Consider the following 23,988-nt stretch of genomic DNA (forward strand, 5'->3'; position numbering starts at 1 on the left):
GATTTTGCAGCTTTAAAACTTCCAATCAGAAGGGAGTGGGACAATGGTCCCTGCCCAGAGATGGGTGACAGCTGGAGACCTGACTGGGCATGTCTGGAGTAGACAACAGAGGTGGCAACAGGTGCAGTTATCTTGAAACTGTGACAGTTCCCACTGTAGTTTGTTAAACATTTTCCCGTTTGTGTCAGTCTCAGAGAGAACAAAATAGAAAAGTATGATTGTAAAAATCACAAATACTTTTAGGGGATTTAAGCAAGTGTATTTACCTGAAACTACTTTTAATACTGTTTTTAGCTAGATTTCAAGTTGATAGCAGTGTCCTTTTAACCCAAAATCATTTTTATAGAACTGTTCTGACACAAACTGTTCTGGTGCACAAACATGCCAGGAAATCAAACTCTTAAATTGTTTTTTCTACAAACAATACAAAATCTGTATCTATCTGGGTGGAAAATATCTTTTATTTTAAAGATTCTAAGATGTTATTACAATATAGAAGAATCAGTTACATGGCAATGTCCCTTTAAACCTAGAATAGAATACATATTGTGATTTGTTTAAATTATACATTTTCTGCTTTAAACAAAAAGGGACCACTGTGCTGTGCCAGCCAATCACTGTAATGCACATTTTCTTTAATGGTCCTTTAGTTAATGAATAACAACTATAACCTTATAACAATATTCTATAAAACAGGCTGGTTTTCATCATGCTTATAAAGTTCAAGACCCATAAAATATTCTAATGCAATTGTACAGTTTCTTTCTCTACTGTGCATACTTGTTACTTATGATACCTATGATAATATTTCAAATAAAAATAAAAAGCTTTAGTACAGGCTGTGTACAGGTGGGTAGGCTAGTAAAGGAAAAGCATGCCTTTTACTAAACAAGTAGCATTTACCCACATTCATTAAGGATACTTAGTCATAAAAAGCATGAGCAGCTGCCTGTTCACTCAGAGCTCAAGTGGCAATCTCAGAGAGGTCACTGAAGCCTCTAGTACAAGGAAGTGATAGTGAGCTGGTTCATACAGCTGTCCACCCCACAGTCAAGAGAATCAGAGCAAGTGTAATGCTCAGGCTTCTGGTGGCTTTGTTAGCTAGCAAAAGATGTGCATTTACCCACCTTCTGTATTGAAACACACGTACGTAGATCCCAGGAAGTTTGGGTCGGCCACATCCAAATCCAAAACTGGTAATCCCTATCAGATAATATTTGCTGGCATCAGGGTCATAGCACACTAAAGGTCCACCACTGTCACCCTAAAAAGAAACCAAGACACCCGCCCACCATAATTATTGCTAGTATTTTAAGGCACAGACATTAGAATTAAGATTACAATTTTTTTAATGGTAAAAAGAAAGAATCTATATCCAAAATATATGGCTGAATCATGATAAATTTGCATCTGGTAACCTTAACATGGCCAGAATAGCAGACCTACAGTAGGTTTCTTTTAGTCCCTATTACTGAAGGTCTCACACATTTATTTCCACCACAGGTCTACATGCATGCATTCAGGTCACCCTAAAGCTACATAGCTATGAATTAATAACTGAATGTAACATCTACCTCTCTAAACCATATATGCAAATGAGTGTTGAGTTGCACTGTATAAACAGTGATGGCTCATAATCTGCCTATTGATTCCCAAATCACCTGTTCAAAGGAAGAGTGCTGAAAAAAATGGGGACGGATAATAAACAGCATACATATGAATACAATGTTATCTTTAATTATAGGAAATAAGCTATTTGTTTCCCACATTAATGGGCCCAATATCTCCACTCTAAGGCCCAAATTGTGAGATCCTTATGCAAGCAACCTCCCTTTGACTTGAATACTGATGGTAAAAAATAGCAAGAATGCAATCAAGTGAAATGCAGCTTCTTCATCAAAGAAATGAGTAAGACAGGTCCTCAGCCTCTAACTTATGTGGTGTGTCTCCTTACTAATATGTTCCTTTGATTGTTAATAATGTCTTCCAGGTCCATTCTGTTTTAGGTGTGGCATGACCTGAATCCTAGTGCAGGATTCGATTGAGAGGTGCTGCCATGGTACAGAGTTGCACTCTATGTACGCCACAGGGTGAGAGCTGATGTCATGACCCTTTCAGTGTAACTAGACCAGTACAGTAGATAAGTAGCTCCAAATTAAAATTACATAATACTAATGAGGAATCTTGCTGATGCCACACTTGAGTGACATGCCAACAGCTTGTTAGCGGACCAAGATGTAATAATATCCTTTTATACGTATTTGCTTATTTGTTGCTTTAATGTATGGTTTTGAAGTTAGTAAACAGTGTAAGAGATTTCAGTAAAATCTCTTAGTAAAGAGTAGGAGAAGTTAGCAAAACAATTTTCTTCCTGAAATAATGACATCTACTAGTATTATTTTGGTTTTAGTGGTACTCTGAAATGTTAGAGTCACAAGGTGGGTGAGGTAGTATCTTTTATTGGACCAACTTCTGTTGATGAGGCAGATGAGCTTTTGAGCTACACAGACAAAGTTCTTCATCTAAGCACTCTGTGTAAGCTCAAAATCTCATCTGTCTCACCAACAGAAGTTGGTCCAATAAAAGATACTACCTCACCCACCTTGTCTCTCTAATATCCTGTGCCCAACCCAACTACAACAACATTGCATACCATTATGAAATGTTATCAGTCTAATGTCAAAATCATAGTATTAAGACTTTGAAATATCAGGGAATACTGTTGTGTGTGTACTATAAAAGGCACTACACATGTAGTGATTACAAAATTAATTACAAACAATGGTAAATTACAAGGAAATTAATATATAAGCGGTTCTGGTGACTTGAAAGTGAATCTTAGGTGTTCATTTTACTAGTAACTTTTGTCTCATTTCCCCTTTCCCTGTTGCCTTTGCTGTATTTCAACTTTGTTCTCTGAGACACTGACTAAATAGAGGCCCATATATGCATAGGGAAAGATTTTCAAAAGAGCTCAGCACTTAGAAGCTCCTATTGCTCTCAGTGAGGGTGGCGATGAGGACAGGAGAGGTGAAGAGTCTCCACTGGTATCAATGGGAGATGCTGATTGCTGAGCAATTCTGAAAATCTTGCAGCTAAACCACTTTGTTCACCAACATGTATAGGTATTTCTTGTCAAATACAAGGAAGCATGAACTTACATTAAATGAACAGATTTAGTGTGGATGTACACTACATAGACACAATATATTGACATAATAGACATACATGCACAGTTTGTGCATGTATATACACACGCAGAAATAAAATCATTTAGATTTTATTGTAATCTTCATGTCAAGCATTGCATACATACAAATTTGTCTTGTTTTTGTTCTTCCTTCTTCTGGCAAATTGGTCTTTCCTTGTATCGTGTATCACTGTTTTTAAATGCAGATAATTTTTCTCTAAAAATCATCGTTCTTGCCTCTTGTTTCTCTGATACCTTTTCTGACTTTACTTGTGTTTTCTGTTATTCCTACAGTTTTACGGCAATGCTGGCCCAAATCCTAGTCCCAATGAAGCCAATGAGCATTTCATCTGCTAATTTCCATGGCAAAAGGCTTGGACACTACATTTAGAAATAAAAAATTCCAGTCTTACCTGACAGCTATCGATACCTCCAGCTTCAAAGCCAGCACAAAACATATTATTATTAACCATCCCTGCATACCATTCAAGACTGTTACACATATCAGAAGGAATAATGTCTACTTGAGCTTCTTGTAATATAGACGAGGCTTCACCTGTAATAGAATATATGGAAGATGAAACATTTTGCTACTAGAATTGTAGCATTTTTGTGCATAGTTTTTTTTAATTCAGTGGGACTACTCATGCTGAAAATTAAGAATGAGTGACAATGTGGGGCATCTGTCCATGTACAGTTTATGACTTCTGGTTGGCTTTAGGAAACTGCTTTATCATTAAAAAAAAACCAACAACGAGAGTCCTGTAGCACTTTAAAGACTAACACATTTAATTTCTGCAGGCATAAGCTTTTGTGGGCTGTAACCCACTTTGCCTCAGTGTGTGTGGAATCTACCATTTGCAGAGCTCTTCTAGTTCAGATCGCTGCACTCAAGGCAGGACTAAGTGTTATAGACCATCCCTGACAAGTCTTTGTCTAAACTGCGCTTAAGAATCTCCAATTACAGAGATTCCACAACCTTAGGCAATTTATTCCCATGCTTAACCACACTGTGAGATAATAGTACTTAGCACTTAACATTTTTAAAGTGCAGGGCCATGTCCTGTAGACTCATCTGACCCCAGCTGCTCATGTAGCTTCCCTTAGGGAGGCAGTTCCATCATGAAAGTAACTAACATAGTGTGCACTGGTGTTTAGAGAGGAAAGGATCGTGCCAGCCCACTACCCATTTGGAACTCCATGTAGCCTCAATCATTCTATCTCTAACTCACTGTTTTTAAACATGACATTTTTTCTAAATCTGGGAACTGAACCGAAATCTAAAACTCAAGTTGAGTTCTGTCCTTGTATATTATTCCTGGAATAAAGACTACAGGCCAAACTATACCCTCAGTTACACTTGTTCAGCCCTAGTTTCCCTTCAGTGGGGTTATAACTGAAGTTGACTTGCAGAATTATTTATGGATGACGTACATGGAGATTTGAACCCAGCTTGACTTTCAGACCTTTTTGTGAGTTTGAGGTGCTTATGGATAGAAAAATAAATGTTTTATTTTATTACAGTTAGTGACCCATGGCTCAATGTCTATTTGGTAGCCGATAATAAGCAGAGCACCTCAGGGGTCAGTTCTGGGGCCAATTTTCTTCAACATCTTCATTAATGATCTGGAGGATGGAATGGATTGCATCCTCAGCAAGTTTGCAGATGACACTAAACTGGCGGGAGTGGTAGATATGCTGGACAGTAGGGAGAGGATACAGAGTGACCTAGACAAATTGGAAGATTGGGCCAAAAGAAATCTGATGAGGTTCAACAAGGACACGTGCAGAGTCCTGCACTTAGGACGGAAGAATCCCATGCATAGCTACAGACTGGGGACTGACTGGCTAGGCAGCAGTTCTGCAGAGAAAGACCTGGGGGTTACAATGAACAAGAAACTATGTGCTCTTATTGCCAAGAAGGCTAACAGCATATTGGCTGCATTAGTAGGAGCATTGCCAGCAGATCAAGGGAAGTGATTATTCCCCTCTATTTGGCAATGGTGAGGCCTCATTTGGAATATTGTGTCCAGTTTTGGACCCTACACTACAGGAAGGATGTGGACAAACTGGAGAGAGTCCAGCAGATTATGATGATTAGGGGGCTGAAGGACATGACTTATGAGGAGAGGCTGAGGGAACTAGGCTTATTGAGTCTACAGAAGAGAAGAGTGAGGGGGAATTTGATAGCAGGCTTCAACTACCTGAAGGGGGTTTCCAGGGAGGATGGAGCTAGGCTGTTCTCAGTGGTGGTAGATGACAGAACAAGGAGCAACGGTCTCAAATTGCAGTGGGGGAGGTCTAGGTTGGATATTAGAAAAACTTTTTCCCTAGGAGGGTGGTGAAGCACTGGAATGGTTTACCTACGGAGGTGGTGGAATCTCCATCTTTAGAGGTTTTTAAGACCTGGCTCAACAAAGCTCTGGCTGGGATGATTTAGTTGGGGTTGCCCCTGCTTTGAGCAAGGGGTTGGACTACATGGCCTCCTGAGGTCCCTTATAACTCTAACATTCTATGATACTTGTAAACTGAAAAATTTATATGAAAATACTGAACATAGAACTTCACAATGTTAGCAAAACTTTAATTAATCAAGTTTTATGCTAAGCAGAGTAGATTCCTTTATGTGAGCTCAGTTGCACTGAAAAATACTCTGTCCTCTTCATTTTTACTTTTTATCTTAAAAAAAAAAAAATCACTCCTAATCCTAATAAACTCAGGCCTGTAGGTAGAGTTTTAATGCTATTGTTATTCCAGGTAATAAAACTTTCAAGCTTCATCAAATTCTTTCTTTCTCTGGAATAAAATAAAGGCAGTAGGAGTACATCATGGTTTCTGTCATTAAAAGGGGGATGCCTTATGCTTTTGGAATAAAGCTAAGAAGGGCATGAATGGCAGCAGTATCTAGGAAAGAAATGCCAAAGAGATGGTTTAAAAAAAGCTGCCTTTTAAGCTCAAAACAAAACCATGTTCTTTGAATAATGGCTTCACAGCAAATAAGCTCAAACAATTTGAAATCAGCTATTTTCGTATCACCAGTTAGTTAAAAAAAAAAGGGGGGGAGCAAATATTTACCTTTCTCTGAAATACTTCCCCAGCCACTTATGAAGCACTTTGTTTGGTTGTTGATGTTTAAATGAATGTGAGCAAAGGGTAAACAGATGGGCTGAATATAGTCATTGTAACTTACAGATTTAGATAGTTTAAATAATGCAATATCATTTTCAAATGTCTCTATCTGGAATTCTGAATGGACAATAATCTCTCTAGCACTTCTTTTTACAGTATGTCTCTCAGGTCTGGAAGTATCATGAAGGCCAATCACAATCCTCCAGTTGTATAGGTCCCTAAAAAAGAATTAATCAATTTCTTACAACTATGGCACAATAAATTAATTAATTGTTTGCATTCTTTAAAAACTATTTTGTTTTGTTAGCAGTTTATGCACATTTGACAACATGCCTTGAAAATCCCATAGTAAATATATTTTGGGACAAGTTCATAATTAATATATAGAGATAGCTGAACTGAGTACACAGATTGCCACATTTTGGTCATATTTGGCACGGCAAATACAGATCAGTATTTTCAGCCAATATTCAGATCTGGCTGCACAGCTATGCCTGTGGAAGTCAGCTGTGAGTTGTTTAGGAAAAAAGATAAAAATAGAGATTTTTTATAGAAATGTTGAATACTTAATGAAAGAAGCATGGAATCTTGACAGTAAAAGAAACAACCATGGAGACAGGCTCTGTAAGAAAGAAGTCTAGAGGTGAGATTCTAAGAGGTGCAGCACAAAACTCGCAGCCAGGGAGAGGAAAAAGTGGCATTAAGCCATCTTTTCACCCTCTAGATTCTGGGTGCTCTGGGTCTGGAGAGGTACCCATTGTAATTTAAGATAGCTCTGGGCCCTAGGGATCTGTCTAAGGATGTGTCAGTAGATTAGTAAGCCTCTTTTGACGTGTTTATTACCGTGCTGTAAAATGAAAGTTTAGCCCCCGATAGTTGGTTTTCTAAATAAATGTTTTACAAACCTAGTGGAATAAAAGCGATAAAGTAGTGTGTGGTTTAGATTAAAACTGAAAAATTCCCTGCAATGTTTACTACCCAAATATTGCAACATTTTGTTAGTGCAGTACAAGGGTTACTGGACAATAGAGCTGATGGGGGGGGGAGATATTCCTGGAAAAAAATTAAACTTTTCATAAAAAATGTGACAAATTTTGGTTGAAAAAGTCAGTCCACTCCCAATCCTGCCCTCTGTGGTGGCACTGTTGATGAGGAACCCTCAACCCTACCCATGCTGGGGATGCAGAGACCTTCAACCATCATTATCCTGATTACATACCCTCTGGTGGAGGGCAACTGATGGGCTTAAGTTGCACAGAATGTTTTAAATGGGTCCTCTGAGCCAGAGTGGAGCCAACCACTAGGGAATAGCAGGATACAGGAGTCAGGCGTTTACTGCTCAGTAATTTTTCTACAAACTTATAGCCAATCCACGCGAGTCTGGCAAAATCCCCACTGATTTCTATAGTGTAGTATCTGGTCCTCCATTTTGGTCAATGATAATGCTGATATGATTTAAAATTAAGCTATGGGAGTTACAGGTGATGCATTTATGGACAATTACACGTAAGTTAACATAAGTGGATTTAGAACTGAATACATACATTCTTCTTCTAACACAATGCGCTGCTGTCAGCACTGAATACTCATTAATTAAAGATCCACCGCACAGATGTTTAAATCCTACACCATATTGGTAAACTTGGAGACTAACTTGCCACGGCCATGCTCCGAGCTGTGCATCATGTCCACCTACAATCCGAGGTCCTGATATCATATCCACAAGTACCCGCTCTCCACACACTACAAAACAAAACACAATCAATTAAATTGTTCGGATTGCAATAAGAAGATTTTGTGCATTTCTAGTGTTTTCTGCATGGGTTTTACAAAAGGTTTACAAATGTTGTTAAAACTACTTTTTGCTTTCCTATTTAGAGCCCTGATTCAGCAAAGTGCTTGAGTATGTTCTTAAGTACATCACTTAAAGTTGAGCTTATGTTTAAATGCTTTGCTGAATTGGGATCACTTTAAGCAAGTGGTTGAAGATAGTATCTGAGCACCTTACAATCTTCAAGGGATTTATCCTCACAACACCCATGAGATAGGGAAACGCTATTATCCCCATTTTACAGATAATCTCTGTGTCTCAGCTCCCTAAGCGACATGCCCAGGATCCCACAGGAAGCCTGTGGCACAGCAGGGAATTTAACCCAGTGCTTGAATAGCCCAGGCTAGCCCCTAACCACTACTAGACCATCCTTCTCCATACAGATACCAAATGTAATGGGCTATCAGCATGCACTGGGATTCCCTCTGAGCCCTTTTCCACTCGGCTTAGCCAGAACACCTTGTTCAGTTCTGGGAGAGCACTTTATCCAGGTCTCTGGGATCCAAAACACAGTTTCACTCTGGAGTTCATCAGTCAGGTTCCTTTGTTTGGCATACAGCAAAGCTACACTGAGTTGATCCGACTCAAGCATAGTGGGTATGTATAGGGCATACGACACATCCAAAGACCCCTTCCTTTATATACAGTTACATTGCATTTGCTATACCTTAAATCACACATTTTTGGCTTGGCTTGGTTACTTTGCAGGAACCAATTCCTGTCCAGCATGCTCTGTTCATGTGGAACCTGATCTTTACATTCCCGATTTATCTTGTCCATAGTCCTTAGCCTAGCATCAGGGTGTTGCTGCTTATCTTAGCTAGCACAGATATCCTGACTCCAGCATCCTGTTTGTCAAGCCCCTATTTGCAACTTAACCTTCCTTTCATCCCAATTATGCCCACTAAGAAATGAGACCAGTTACTTATGTCATGCCAGGCATATAGTGCATAAAACTAGAATAGCATAGTGCCTCACAATAAGAAAATATTATCAAACAAAATTAAAATACCTATGGATAAACTTGTATTAATGAGAGCTCTGCCTCACTTATGCCCCATAATCTTTTAATTCTTTGATCAAATTGCCATAGACAACTCTTTCAAATGACCACCACAACCACTGCAAACAATTTAGGAACGGGTTTGGAAACACGGACACTACATCCCATCACCATTGAGGGTGCATTATGATGGAACATCATACAGAGAGGAAGATAAAGGAACAGGATAGTGTGTTTATTCAACACTATTGAAACCCTACAGCTAGAACTGGAACTGTGTATGTGTGTGTCATAGCCCTACACTGCCAACAGCTAAATGAGATTTTCTTTTATCTCAAGTGGCATAGGCCTGTGTGTTTGACGCAGGAGGAACTGAATTCTGTTCCCACTGCAACTAAATTCCAAATGGCTTTGGTGTGAATCGTAAGAAGCGCGTAGATGTGTATCTATGGCTTAAACCAGACTGACTAAGATGAACTGAAGCGATCATGTGGCTTCTGCTTGTGGGAAACTCCCGAGTCCTGAAACCCTTTTCCAGTCACATGAAATACCCTTGTGCAGTAACCCCACACTTGTGCCATGGGGCGAATACTTCGTGGCATTTGCACCTCTATTGCTCGGGGACCAGAGTCCCAGCACAAAGGAGATGGGTGTACCACGAAACCTAACAGCCCCTCCAACCAGGGCTGCGGCCTACGACCCTTCCAGCACATGCCCTGCTCTGCGAGGGGACACACACAAGGAACTTCTTTCTCAGGGGGAAACAGATCCGCGGTCATTGCACTAAAGCGTAATGGGATTATGGGAAATGTAGTTCCCAGCAGGTGGGCTGCATGCGCATGCGCGCAGCACGCCTCTCGCGGCAATGAGGCGCCTGAAGCACAGCCCACCCAAGCTGCTGCGACGCCGCCCGGCTTTCCGCAGCTCCTAGCCACGGGGACCTTACTGCTCGCGGAGCTCCACAGGGCCAGGACCCCGGGGCAGCCGCCCGCTCGCAGCAGCACTGTTAGGGCGGCGGCACAGAGACTCGGCCACATCCTCCTTGGGGCAAACAAAATGGCGGCTGGTCCTCTTCCAACGGTTATTGCCTCGCCGCCGGCGCGCGAGACTGCTGGCCACGTGGCAAGGAAATGGCGCCGCCCTGCGTCACGTGGGAGGGGCACTGGTCGCGTGGTGCTGGTGCTGCTGGGGGTCACGTGGAAAGGAAACGGCGGGGCGGGGCGGAGGGGCAGGACCCGTCTGAGAAAGGTGAGGGAGTGGGGCGGGGCTGAGGGAGACAGAGTGTGGGGCAGGAGAGGTCTGAGGGAGGCAGGGTTTGGGTAGGAGAAGAAGGGGATAATGGGGCCGGGTCAGTGACGGTGGAGGGGGACAGTTTGGGGAAGGAGAGGGTCAAGTCTGTAGGGGGAGAACAAAGGAAGAGGGTACAGCAGGGAGCGGGTTTGGGGAGAGAAAAAAGGGAGGGTCAGGCTTTGGAGGGAGGGGGAGCAGCTATGGTGAGGTGACAGGGCTTGGGAGAAAGCAGGTCTATGGGGAAAGTTTGGTGTGAAGAGGGACTCCTTAGCAGTTGGGTGCAACAATTAATTGACTTGCCTGGATTTTTCGGGGGTGGAGAGGGCAGGTGTAAGTCTCCAGTAAAGAAAACAAAAACACACACTTGCACTTTAAAAATTCCATGTTTTATTTAACTTCTCCAAGAAATTTTTTCCCTCTGAGAAACAATATGGTTCCATCACAGAATAACATTGCTATAGGACCACAACTTTTTTCAGCAAAACACCAACATTTTATTGGCAAAGATATACCTACTGCTGAGAGAAATAAGGATTTCAGTCACTCATGCATCACAAGAACTGGGCAGAGTTACTACAGGTTAGTGTTTATCAGTAATGTTTTCACTAATTGGAAGTAAAAGAATAAAAAGTCTTAACAGAGATCAGGATCTTGAGAACAGTGGCTCTAATCCTGCAGTGAGCCACATTCTGCCAGAGCCATGCACCTTTTGTAGGGGTTTCAGTGATATTCTCCCCTGCAAGTACTAAGCAAGGCTTCCTTCTTTACCTACAAGATCTGCTGCAATCACACTACAAAGGTGCTATCACTGAGGGGGTGAAATCTTGGCCCCACTGAAGTCAGTGGAAAAACCCCCATTGACTTTGTTAGGGCCAGGATTTCACCTGTGGAGAAATTGTATTCTTCTGTAGATGTCAGTTTTGATTCACAGTATAATTTCTGAATCATTTGATTGGTTGGGTAATTAACAGTATAAAAATAGCACACAAACTAGTAGACTTTGAAGCAGGCTTAAAAACATCTTCCAACATAGCGCTGTAACAATATTATAATTAAATTGACTATAGTACAACCTCAGCTATCTTAATGGTATGAGATATATTAAAATAACTTGATAATTGTTATGAAATGAGCAGGAAAGGGTTAATATTAGAGAAAGTTGCAGCCTCTTGCCAATAAACATTTGCAGCTGAATCAGTTGTTATTAGGGTCAAGTAGCTACCTACCAACCTATGGTGAATAAAAACAAACTACCAGTGCAAAGTCAGGGCAGGTGAGAAAGAAGCAGGGCTAGCAAGATAGTGAAAATAAAGATGTGACTTTCTATAAAACAATTTCCACCAAAAGCTTTATCATCACTCTTGTCTCACAATTGCCTTTTGATGGTGAAAATAAACTAGTGATCATATGAAGGAATTTGCCAAGATAAAAAGGCATACTTAGGAAGATGTTTCCATGAATAGTCAGACAATAAGTATTCTTCTTTCTTGGCTTTGATTGCTCCAGATAGATGTTCATGATATCTCCCACTATTATGCACGGGGCAGCTCCACTAGTGGTAACTGCTGTGGAAGCAGTAAGTTTTACCAGTATTTTTGCCTCTGTATTTAGACTTGCTTTCAGCAGGTTTGGATGAGACAGACAAAGGACACAAGCATTTTTAACAATCTGCACTAGTGTGTGATTGCTGTTTGCCAGAGGCTGGGAATGGCCAACAGCATGGATCACTTGATGATTACCTGTTCTATTCATTCCCTCTGAAGCACTTGGATTTGGCCACTGTCGGAAGACAGGATACTGGGCTAGATGGACCATTGGTCTGACCCAATAAGGCCATTCTTATGTACCTCCTTGTTTCTATAACTGGGTGCAGTGCAACGGTCAGACTGAAAAAGGCTAGCATAGACACAGCCTCTCTGAGACAATGTTTTCCGCATCATCAGTGGTGGTAAAACTAAGAAGTGGTTTCCAGAGTTTTTTTGATGCCTGCCAAACACAGCGACAGGGACAATGGTATGAAACATGTGGCTCAGGCAGAATTCTGTTGCACTTCCACACAAGCTGGAACTTGATATATCCCAAACTATAGTAATTTACCTGCACACAATCTCCTACCTGTAGAATGTTTATTTCTAAAGAGGTCTAGATGCTGGTTTATTCCTCCTGGAATTGACTTCTGAATCAGGAATTTAAGGTGACTGAAGTATAGTCATGTTATTACTTCTACTGAGATCTGAGGATTAGTGTATATCATCCTATTTGCTTAAAAGTGACTATTAATTACATGTGAGTAAACTAACTAGATAATTTGTACAGAAGCAAACATAAAAAGTAGATATTTCACAGCACAGTGAGAATTACTTTATAGCATATCCGATTATATGAGGCTGAACAGGAGTCCAGTATAATGGGACATGTATGTGCCGTAACTTTATTTCTGAAAAGTTGGTCTGTTCAAGGTTTTTCCAGGTCTCTCTCGTAAGGTAGCATCCATCAAACACAAGTTTCCAACTTGGATAGTAGACTTGCTGCCAAAAGTAGCCCCAGCTAGAATGATCTGCAGCCACATGCTCCAGGAAATACAAAGCGCCACCCTGGGAAACAAAGTAATCAAAATGCTTCAGGAACAAACAAGGGCTCTTAAAATCACCAAACACATCTCCCCTTCCACTTTGGAGACACAAGTCTTGGATCAAACTCCCCACATTCTAGGCATGTTTGGTTCACGCTCACTATTATATCTTCAGGAACTGCTACCCATTTTCAATGATCCATGGAGCCAATCAGTCTTCCACCATCTCCCTGTTCTGTCTTATTTCACTCCTATAACACTTAAAAATACTATCCAGGGAAGATACATGACTACAGAAGGAAGGATGCTCTTGTGGCTGGGAGTCAGGACTCATGGATTCCGTTCCCAGCTCTGCCACTACTGCCCTATGTGCCCTTAAGCAAATTACTTAACTTTCCTGTATTTCAGTTTTTCCATCTGTAAAATGGGATGATCAGAACACTTACCATACCCTCCAAAGTGGTGAGGGTTAATTCATGGTGTATAGCATGGTGAAGTAGGTGCCACTAGACAAGGATCAGGCATCCACAGATAGCAATAGACTCTATTTTTTATATTAATGACTCACAATATGCAGTGGGGTTCACTTCATTGGCATTTCTGTGAGCTGCACAGCAGTTTAATTGAATCCATTCCTGGAGAGCAGATCTGGTGCATCGTATTTCAGTGGATAAATAGCAGAGCTAGTGCTGAGAGCAAACCTATTATAACATTCAAAGCTGTTTTTAGTGAAGGCCAAGATAGGCGTTGTGGATTCTGATTTGATTTTTTTCCCTGCCTTAGTGGCGAAGTTGCTGTATGTGTTTTTTCCCCCACCTCGAGTTTAGCTCTGCAGTGAAAACAAAGTGTATTGGATTACCTTAACGAATGTTCTTGATAGTCACATCCAAGGCTAAGGCCTTACCTACATGGGGAAACTTCTACCAGTTATACAGGTGAAACCCACTCCATCCCCTGTGTGGACACTCAGGAGTAGCTTTTTTCAGCTGAGCTTAAACGTGTTCCCAAATGATATAAGCTAAACCAGTGGTTGTCAACCTTTTTTCACGTGCGGACCCCCTAAAACATTTTTAATTGAGGTGTGGACCCCTTTGGAAATTTTAGACCAGAGGTTGAAAATCACTGAGTTAAACCAAAAAAGGCACTCTTACACAAGAATAAGAATGTCAGCTAAGGGGGTTATACTGCTATAACTATATCACTTTCAGTGTCCATGGCTGAGATACTAAAAGCAATAGGCAATATCAGTGAATATACAGCATTAACTTTGTTAGGCATAGATATCACAGGACGATGCACAATTTTGCAGTCCCAGGGATATCTACAAATATGTTAGTAATGCTGCAGGGTCCAAAGCATCTGGCAGGCATTCGCTGACAGGCAATATTGTTAGCAAAGAGCATGTGTGAGTTTGGGAAGAAGAGGAGCTGGTAGTGAAAGAGGAGAGCAGGGTTATTCAAACTAATCTCTTCCTGCTTATCTTGCTCCTCCAAAATGCACCCTTACCCACCATACATTTCTCTACTCTCGATAGATGTGTTCATTCCAATGTTGCCATAAAGTCCCTGCGGCCTGAATGAGAGTCCCTGAAATCACACACTCTTGGGATTGCTCTGTTTGAAATGAGGGTGTTTCTTCAGAATTCCTTCTGGATGCCATTCTCCCTGTGCTTTTGGTTCAGGGAACTGGAGTTCCAGAAACTCTGTGCTATTGGATGAACAGTAAGCATTGCAGTAAGAACACTTGGGGAGTGCACCAGAACAGCTGTCCAATTTCCCTCTAAAAAGTGGGTTTCATGTAACAAGGCTGCCAGCTGTACTAGCCGTCAGATTGCACTGTAGTTCTGCCAACCCTGCTCTGCATAATGGCAGAATTCAACTGCCAGAACTAGGAAGATAAGGACTTATTTTTAATTCCCTCTCACCTAAATTAGCTAGGCTCAGCCTGGTAGAATTCCTGTGTGGGATAGCTTTCATCTTAATGAGAAAGTTACTTGCAGTTTTGCTTCCACATTCAGGCAATAGCAATTTTATGACCACATTTCTTAGCTCTGTGTTTTGAGATCTGTGGACTAGAAAGCTGGCACATTTTATGCTTGATTCTTAAGTTTAAAGGGGTGGGGGGAGGAAAAATCAAAAGTAACATTTTCAGAAGCACCTAAATAACTTGGGTTCTAAGTCCCATTTTCAAAAGTTTCTTAGATGCTTAGACACCTGAGTCTCATTGGCTCTTAAGGAAATGTAGGCTTCTAAATGCCTTAGTCACTTCTGGAAAAAGAACTTTTAGGCTCTGAAGTCATTTAGATGCTTCTGAATATTTGACACCAAATCCATTAAGGGATAGAGTTAGGTAGTTTGGGCTTCAGAAAAAGGGGCTTTATGAATAATTTGTAGCATGCTTGCATGTGGATGTTTTAACTAAGCTAAACCATCTAATGCTTTTATGATTAAAAAATGTTAGGGGAATATCTGTTTGAATTCCCCTGCCTATTGGGGTTTATACTGCAATCATTGCAGCATTGTGCTAGTGCATGTGAACCAAAATGTGAATTTTCTGCTTACATGAGTGGAGCAGATGAGCCTGTTTTCATTATCAGCATCACTGTGATTTTTAAAATTGGTTCAGTCAGAGCTGAGCGACTCTCTGCTTGTCAGGTCTGTCTCCATTCTCTGCTTCTTACAAGAACAAGGGGGAGAGTGTGGTATTGGCTTTTATTTGGATATTAGGCACATCAAGTGAGTCAAGGCAGCCCAGGGCTAGATGTCTTATACATGTGTATAATAAACAACGAAATGGTGTACATGTGACACAGCAAAGGAGATGAAGGTGGCTTGATTCTGACTGTTTTCCTTTTATTCCTTTCTGCTCAGAAACCTGCTGGCTTCCACACAAATGCATACAAATAACTAGTCTTGGTAATGAAGGGCCAGATTGTGAATGGCTCAGTTTGTGGGCATTTGCAATCTCTGCCTCAAGGGGAACAAAGTGATATCCCCTTCTCTGTCTCTCTGCAGCACTTGTCTCCAAAGGGGGAGGGGAGACTGTGGGTCATGGCTTTACCCCTGCACACTAGGCACTCGGGAGGGATGCATCTCTGGGGCAGGTGGTTCCACATACGCTTCCACTATGCCAGTGTTTGCATGGCACTGCTTGGCCCATAATTAAACAAAATAGCATTCCCCACCCCAATGGCACCCATACTCACCAGCCTGAGTACTCGCAAGATTTCTTTCAGGACCTGCTCGATGCTGCGCACTGAGCACAGCACCAAGGTGCAAACCACCACATCCATGGAGCTGTCAGCCACTGGGCGCAGGTCCTCACCGGAGGCCACCACGAAGCGTTCAAACTGGAGGTGTGAGCTCTCAGTGACACCCTTGAGGAGGAACCTTTCAAAGTTGGGGTTGGGATCAGTGCATGTCACCCGGCAGCCCGGTGGGTAGAACTGGAAGTTGGTGCCTGTGCCTGTGCCTATCTCCAGAAGCCTGAGCTCCCCTGAGGGGCCTGCAAACTCCCTCAGGCTGCTGAACAGGTCCTGTTTCTGTTGGAAGAGCTTGCGGTTGTATTGAGTGCTGCACTTGGCCATGATGTATGGGAAGATCTTCTTACAGAGGGGGTCCCATAAGCCCAGATAGGAGAGCAGGTACACAGGCAGGATAAGGAGCTGGATGCATCGCTGGAGGAGCAGGATCAGCACCATCAGTGCAGAGGGGAATGTCAGAATCCTCAATCCCAGCTGTAAACAGAATGCCAGTCCCACTGCGGTTCCAGCTTTACTGAGCCGTTCCTAAAGGCTCTCGCTCTCCCGGCCAAAGGGCTGCCTCTGAACTGGTTCCATCTGGTTTCTTCAGCTGTCTCCCTTCCCAGTTCTATCTTAAAGAGACAGTACACTGCTTAGTCATAATTATACAAGCACAGCTAAAGTGGGAGGCAGAGGGGAGAGAAATCGAGCTGTTTGCTTATGTAATGTTGGGTTCAATCCTTCAAGGTGCTGTGGCCTGGTAGAACAAAGAACTTAAGCATGTGCTTAACTTTAAACATAGGAATAGCTCTATTGAAGTGAAAGGTACTACTCATGTTCAAGGCTAAGCACGGGTATAAGTGCTTTGCTGGAGTGGGACTGAACATTCAGCCCCTGGCAGGATTGGATTGGGGCCCATTGTCGGTAAGAAGCAGCAATTCCAAACCTGAAGTACATTCTGGCAAGTCTGTATGAAGGGGGCTACATTGTCATAACACTGCCTGCTTTTAGAGCACCTTTGTGTTGGACACTGTGGCATGACAATGTAGTGTCAGGGGAAGGACAGCTAATAACGGATGACATCAAGAAAACTGAGGTGTCTAATGCCTATTTTGCTTCATTCTTCACTAAAAAGGTTAATGGTGACCCGCTACTCAACAAAATTAATATTAAGGGGGGAGGAATGCAATCCAGAATAGGGAAAGAACAGGTTAAGGAATATTTAGGTAAGTTGGGTGTAATCAAGGGCTGATGAAATTTATCTTAGGGTACTTAAGGAACTAGCTAAAGCAATCCTGGAACAGTTAGCAATTATGTCTGAGAACTCCTGGAGGATGGGTGAGGTCCCAGAAGACTGGAGAAGGGCAATCGTATGATCTGTCTTTAAAAAGGGAAACATAGGGGACCTGGGGAGTTATAGACCAGTCTGTCTGACTTTGATACCTGGCATGATATTGGAACAAATTATTAAACAATCAGTTTATACACACCTGATTCTGTGAATGCGCTACCTGACACACACAAGGGGCTAAGAGAGTTATCCTCATTTTACAGAGGAAGGCACTGTTTAATTAAATGGCTGTTCCATATATGCACTGTTGTTGTAGCCATGTTGTTCCTAAGATATTAGAGAGACAGGTTGGGTGAGGTAATATCTTTTATTGGACCGACATCTGTTGGTGAGAGAGACAAGTTTTTGAGCTACACAGAGTTCTTCTTTGGGTATAGGAAGTGTACTCACAGGTAAATATAAGGTAGATTGTTTAGCATAAGTAATTAACACATATTTCAAGTTACCCTTCATGGTGAAGTGGACTGTTAACACCTCTCCAGTCTTGGGGGAGGTAGGGCAGGCTGGGAGAGAGGTTTAAGTGGGATTGTTGTAATGAGCCATAAATCCAATGTCTCTGTTCAATCCATGCTTTTTAGTATCTAGCTAAGTTATGAATTAAAGCTTTGTTGTGTGTCTCAAGTTAATGATGATTCACAATTGTTGAATAACAGGCTCAATTGGAATTATTTAATCAAATATTGTCAATCAGAGATTAGTACAGCACTATACAGAAAGAATAGATACATTACCACTCTTGTTAGATCAAGAATCGGGCTGTTTCTTCTTTACTGTAACTAGAGGGATGCAGCAGTTTTCATTCCCCAATTAAGTTCCCACACTGGTGGTGTTATATAGGGTTTTGAAACAAAGAAAGCTCTGTTTGCCTAAAGAAACGTACGTTCTGGTGCCATTTCTATACATTCTAAGTTTACCTGATTTATGTGTGAAGGCATGTTATTTGCAGCTGGAAGGACTAAAAATTCTTCAAGATAATATATTTCAGTGGGTCTTTCTTCCTCCATAATCATTCTGTCCTCTTGATTCCCCAACATAAAACATCTGCTAACAATCACTTCTGATTAGTTTTCCAGGTTTATATATGCCTATGTGAGCATTATATTTATATATTTTCCCAGATTATCAGGAGTTTTATAGACATGGAGATGCCATGGATTATTAAATACAGTCTAACATAGAGAATTCCTGAATAGGGATACTTATTGCTCAAGGACCAGTGTTATGGGCCTTAGAATTCAACATACTCTGTTAATATCATAGAGATTCTAAAGCACAGTTAATATATAAATGAATCAAATATACAGATAGAGAAGGACTAAAAGGGTTAATATTTACTAACAGATAATAACAGCTTCCAGGCGTGTCTTTTGAAGGTGTTGTGCAGGTTTCCTTTGAGGATGGGGACTGTGAGGTCAGTGATAGAGTGATTGCTTTGTGAAAAGTGTTCACCTATGGGTGATGTGCTGTGATTTTTGTCTTTGATCATTTTTCTGTGTGAGTTCATTTGACAGCATTCAGCATGTCTGTAGCAAGGCTTGGAATTGCACCCAGGAGTCCAAAGAGCTATTAGAAATCTGTTAGATTACAGCAATTTCTTCAAATTTCTCTGGATTGTATAACCTGTCCAGCCATGAAACTTTGTATAAATTTCACGGTTTGCAACACTAAGTGCCTCATTTGGTATGACCATGGATAGGGTGCTCCATCTCACTTCTGAATCCCCTTTGTATCATTTTGTTGCTCCATTAGACTTTCTCTACTGTTCCTTCATGGTACAGTGACTTTCTCTGTTCTTGTTTTATGTATTTAGGAATTTAAGTATCCCATAGGCTTGGTCACTTGGCCCAGACCGTTCAGCTGCTGTCTTCTACCTGATGGGGAAACTATTTCCTTCTCTTTTACCCTGAAGAGAGCTTTCATTTTTATTCCTGCTGGGGATATGAACAGCTTTCAGTATCTCTGTAACTGTTTCTTTAAATAATATATCATCTTTACTTTTTGTGAGCAAGTCTCTTTCTGTGTGTTTTATCATTTCTTTCTGGTCTGCTTCTCCATTTTCATAACCCTTCATGTCTGTTTCATGCCTAGTTTTTCTTGCCTTGCTGACATTAAATCATTCACATGGGTCTCTCCCCTCCCTATTTCCCTATATAATTTCGATGTGTACATTCTCTCCATAGAGAAAAATCAGATGTTCAGTTTGTGTCCCCATATACAGTTCTCTATACCTTTAAGGTTAATGCTGGGGAGGTGTCTAACATTTCAAGAGTACAGTTTGATATCAGCTATCCCTGGACAAATCATAATAATAGCGAGGAGTTTCGAAATGATGGGCGATAATGTATTGATGTTCTCCCATAAATGAGACTCAAAGCAGTGAGGATCACTTCATGGTTAACAATAGGATTAAACAAATTTAGCTTGTACAAGCTAGAGACTTGTATTGCTAGTGGGAACATTAGTATAAAAACTGAGGTAAACATGCTCCTTGCTGGGAAATGGAGAAAACAACACGCATGGTGCAGCAGTACTGATTATTTCCCTAACTTTATAAGCACATTTTGTCTTTGTAGAATCACCATATAAAATGTACCAAGGGAATCAAAAAGAAAACAGAAAAAAATTGCAAAATCCATTTTTGGTCTTGACAGAAAACTGATTAGGCTAAGAAAGTTACTGTACATGAGAGCAACATACTTGTCAACGTACTATCTATGCATTTGTCATGGGACATGACCTAGTAATATGTAATATTTAACAGTGATTTTTAACCATCAGAGCTAAACAGGGAACCATTATCCCATTTTTAAAGCTAGGGAAACAGATACAAGTGAAGTGCCTGGCCTGAGGTCCCAAAGGGAGTCTGTATCAGAGCTGTCATGGGAACTCAGAAGTTCCATACTCCTAGGCTGGGACCAGAAATTGAGGGAAAGATTTCCTTTAACTTCAATGGGCAATGAATCAAACTTTTGCTCAGACTACATCTCTCTCTGAAAGAAACTGGCACCTTTGCTGATGGTCAGGGATTGAATATGCTAATTGGACTTGTGTTATGGATAAGGAAAAGACTCCAGGGTTTATTCTCCAGGGTTGACAATGTTGTAACATTTAACTTCTCAACATCTCCTTCAGTCACTTTGGTCACCATGAGCATATGTAACCCATTAGTGAGTATATGTCACAGGTCCCCATGTGGATGAGTCCCAGGCTAGAGAGTATTGGCTGGTTAGCTCAAGCTGTAATAGTTCACGATGAATTTTATAATTAACACAAAAAGCACATAAACCCATTAACACAGATTAACATGATTCCTTTTGTGCAGGTGATCTAGAATTAGTGATGGAGACTTACAAAGTGGCACAAGTACATTATTCTTCATCTATTAGAATAAATCAAATTAAACACAGATATGTGAAACTCAGGTAGGATATTTTCTCCCGTCAAGGCAATGGGTTCCTTTTTTATCATGGTTTTGGGGCCAAAATTGTGGTCAGGAGATGTGGTTCCAGTGATGTGGTTCCAAACAGCTGATTGGGGGGCCCAGAGCTGCTGGTGTGGATGAACTATAGACGACTGAGACTGCAGATGGTGGGTCAGATGTCAATTGATTCTGGCAGATGCAGATTGGATGCGAATCCACATTTTTGTACCCATGCAGGGCTCTACCTGGGGGTACACAGAGGTCTTCCAGCGGGTGTATCAGGTCATCTAGATGTTTGCCTAATTTTAAAACAGGCTACATAAAAAGCACTAGCGAAGTCAGTAAAAACTAAAATTTCATGCAATATCTTGTTTATACTGAAATACTGTATACACTGAAATGTAAGTACAATATTTATATTCCAATTGATTTATTTTATAATTATATGGTAAAAATGAGAAAGTAAGCAATTTTTTTAGTAGTAATATCTTTAGACACTTTTTTGTATTTTTATGTCTGATTTTGTAAGCAAGTGGTTTTTAAGTGAGGTGAAGCTTGAGATACGCAAGACAAATCAGCCTCCTGAAAGGGGCAGAGTGGTCTGGAAAGGTGGAGAACCACTGTCCTAATCCATGTTTTCTCTCATTCCTTTGGATTGTAAATTCTCTGGGACAGGGATTGACTCCTACTGTGTGAGTGCACAGTCAAACACAATGGGGGCTTCTGCCTTGGTTGGGCTACTAGAATACAAATCTCCAATCTTTAGGTGCGAATGGACTATAAACAGTAATAATTGCATAGTCACAGCCAAGCGGTTCTTGGGTTTCCATGCAACTGTTACAATTTATAAGACTATATTAATTTCTGTCCTCCTAGCTCCCAAAATGCTTGGCTGTGCTGCCCTGCCCATTGTTTCCATCTATCAATTATGTTGAGGTTTTTCTAAAATGAATTTGCGACCTGCATATTAGGAACCACTGGATACAAAGTGTTTTAGTTTAATTTTAGTTTTTTTAGTAGCTGTGCACAGAATCCTTTTCAACACTATAACAACATGACCAACCCATAATTAATCATCAATGGGTTCTGTCTAACTGAGTCCAAGTATAGGAATAAAACTATAAAAACACCACGGGATCTGGTCAAATCAGCTAGTGGGACCCATGAAATGTAAATAGATTTCAATGATAATTGGAGATCAGTAGGTTTCTGGAGGTACATGCACTCAAATGTGACTGCATTTTCACTTGTACAGTGCAGGGCACAGGATAGAGCAGTGGATTGAGAGTCTGGAGTCCTGGATATGATTCCTAGCTCTGCCAGTAGACCTGCAGCGTGTCCTTGGGTGAGTCCCGTTCCCTCTCTGTGCCCTAGTTTCCCCTCCCACCTTTTTTGTCTATTCAAACTGTAGGCTTTTTGAAGCAGGCACTGACTCTCACAGTGTGTATGTACACACCCAATAAGGCCCTGATATTGGTTGGGCCTTCTATGTATTATTGTAATTAATAATATAAAAAAGTGCTTATAGAAGTCACTTATTCCTCCATCACTTATCAGGACTTGAGGAGGGTTACAGTGTTTCAAATTTATAGTAAAGAAAAATTAAATGGCATTTTTAGTCTCCCTGCAGGGAGACCAATGTTCACATGAATATTGTAGGTTTCCGTTTCAAATATGAATAAAATCTGGTAGGTTTTCCATGTACAAAGAGTGACTATATACTTTCTGCTTGATTTATTATTATTATTTTTTATTTTAGGTTAAAGAAAAAACAAAAAAAAACTGAAGTAACATCTTCATGAGAGAGAGCACAGTGAGTGTGTTTCCTGCATAACAGCCTGTATCAGAACAGAACACAACATGGCAGCTACTTCCTGTGAACTAGAAATTTAAAGGTGCAGTACCCTTCCTAATGAAAGCTGCTTTGCAGAAAGAGGATTGGTGCTGAAGAGGAATATGAAGTAGGAGAGGGAAATGGTGTGGCATCCATGGCCAAGGAGGGAAACACTAGGCATAGATGAAGAAGTTTATGCAGCATTAGTTAAGCATAATTAAGCATAAAAACATAATTAAGCATAACCATATGGGATAAACTGACAACTCTCATTGAACATGTTCTTTCATTTTATTATTTCTATTACATTAGTGTCCATAGGCAGCAACTGAGATCAGGGTCCCATTGTGCTGGGCACTGCCAATGCACATATTAAGAGATGGCCGAGGAGGAGTGGGAAGGACAAGCACAAAGAGTCAAATTTACTTGTCTAAGGTCACACAGCAGAGCTGGGAATAGAGCCCAAATCTCCTGCTTCCCAGTCCAGTGTTTTTTGTCCACTTGACCACACTGCCTCTCTATATAGCATGCTGCCTGACTACTGTCACAGGCATGGTGAACTGTGCCAGCCCATCAGATCCTTCCATCAGACTGACACAGGCATTTATGAATGCATTTTAATCCCATGCTGCCTTGTGAAAGTACTGTAAATTCACTCTCTCCTTGATTTCTTGCCTCTACTTTGCTGGAGGACCTTTTAAAAGGCTCTCTTGGGAGTCCCCTCCATGCTCAGTCTGATCTGCTGGCAGTGGCTGCTGTTGAGCTTCTTGAGGAGCAGTAAGCCAACTCCTGGATTTGAAATTTGGCCTCCTGGTCCTACTCTCTGTGGCATTGCCACTAGCCGGTATATAGAGACATATCTCAAATATTACATTACTTCCTGAAATAGAGGCCTCTCGCCTCCATTTCACTACCAGATAGAAACAACGAGAGTCCTGTAGCACCTTAAAGACTAACAAATTTCTGCGGGCATAAGCTTTCGTGGGCTGCAACCCACTTCGTCAGATGCAGTTCGTCTGCAACTACCAGGTAGAACGTCTTTAAAATCATTTTCAATACAACATTTGTATTGCAGCAGCACCTAGAGGTCCCAGCTGAGATCACAGCCCCATTGGGCTGGGTGCTG

General features: G+C 41.2%; 2 protein-coding genes across 2 annotated transcripts; both read right to left on the minus strand.

The window, feature by feature from the left end:
• Positions 1-443: 443 nt before the first annotated feature.
• Positions 444-10,236, minus strand: TMPRSS12 (transmembrane serine protease 12). The gene is made up of 6 exons (XM_067529827.1): positions 10,100-10,236; positions 7,864-8,062; positions 6,266-6,537; positions 3,604-3,746; positions 1,128-1,264; positions 444-529 (listed from the first exon to the last, which is right to left on the minus strand). The coding sequence occupies exons 1-6, from the start codon at positions 10,188-10,190 to the stop codon at positions 502-504; spliced, it is 870 nt and encodes a 289-aa protein (XP_067385928.1). The 5' UTR covers positions 10,191-10,236; the 3' UTR covers positions 444-501.
• A 571-nt stretch (positions 10,237-10,807) lies between these two features.
• On the minus strand, positions 10,808-16,806 carry TMT1A (thiol methyltransferase 1A). Its single transcript, XM_067529829.1, has 2 exons — positions 16,221-16,806; positions 10,808-13,037 (listed from the first exon to the last, which is right to left on the minus strand). The coding sequence occupies exons 1-2, from the start codon at positions 16,713-16,715 to the stop codon at positions 12,801-12,803; spliced, it is 732 nt and encodes a 243-aa protein (XP_067385930.1). The 5' UTR covers positions 16,716-16,806; the 3' UTR covers positions 10,808-12,800.
• Positions 16,807-23,988: the final 7,182 nt, after the last annotated feature.

The sequence above is a fragment of the Emydura macquarii genome, unplaced genomic scaffold (genome assembly GCF_026122565.2).
Source record: "Emydura macquarii macquarii isolate MOO-44397 ecotype Brisbane River unplaced genomic scaffold, CSIRO-AGI_Emac_v2 contig_2994, whole genome shotgun sequence".
Classification (NCBI taxonomy): domain Eukaryota; kingdom Metazoa; phylum Chordata; order Testudines; family Chelidae; genus Emydura; species Emydura macquarii.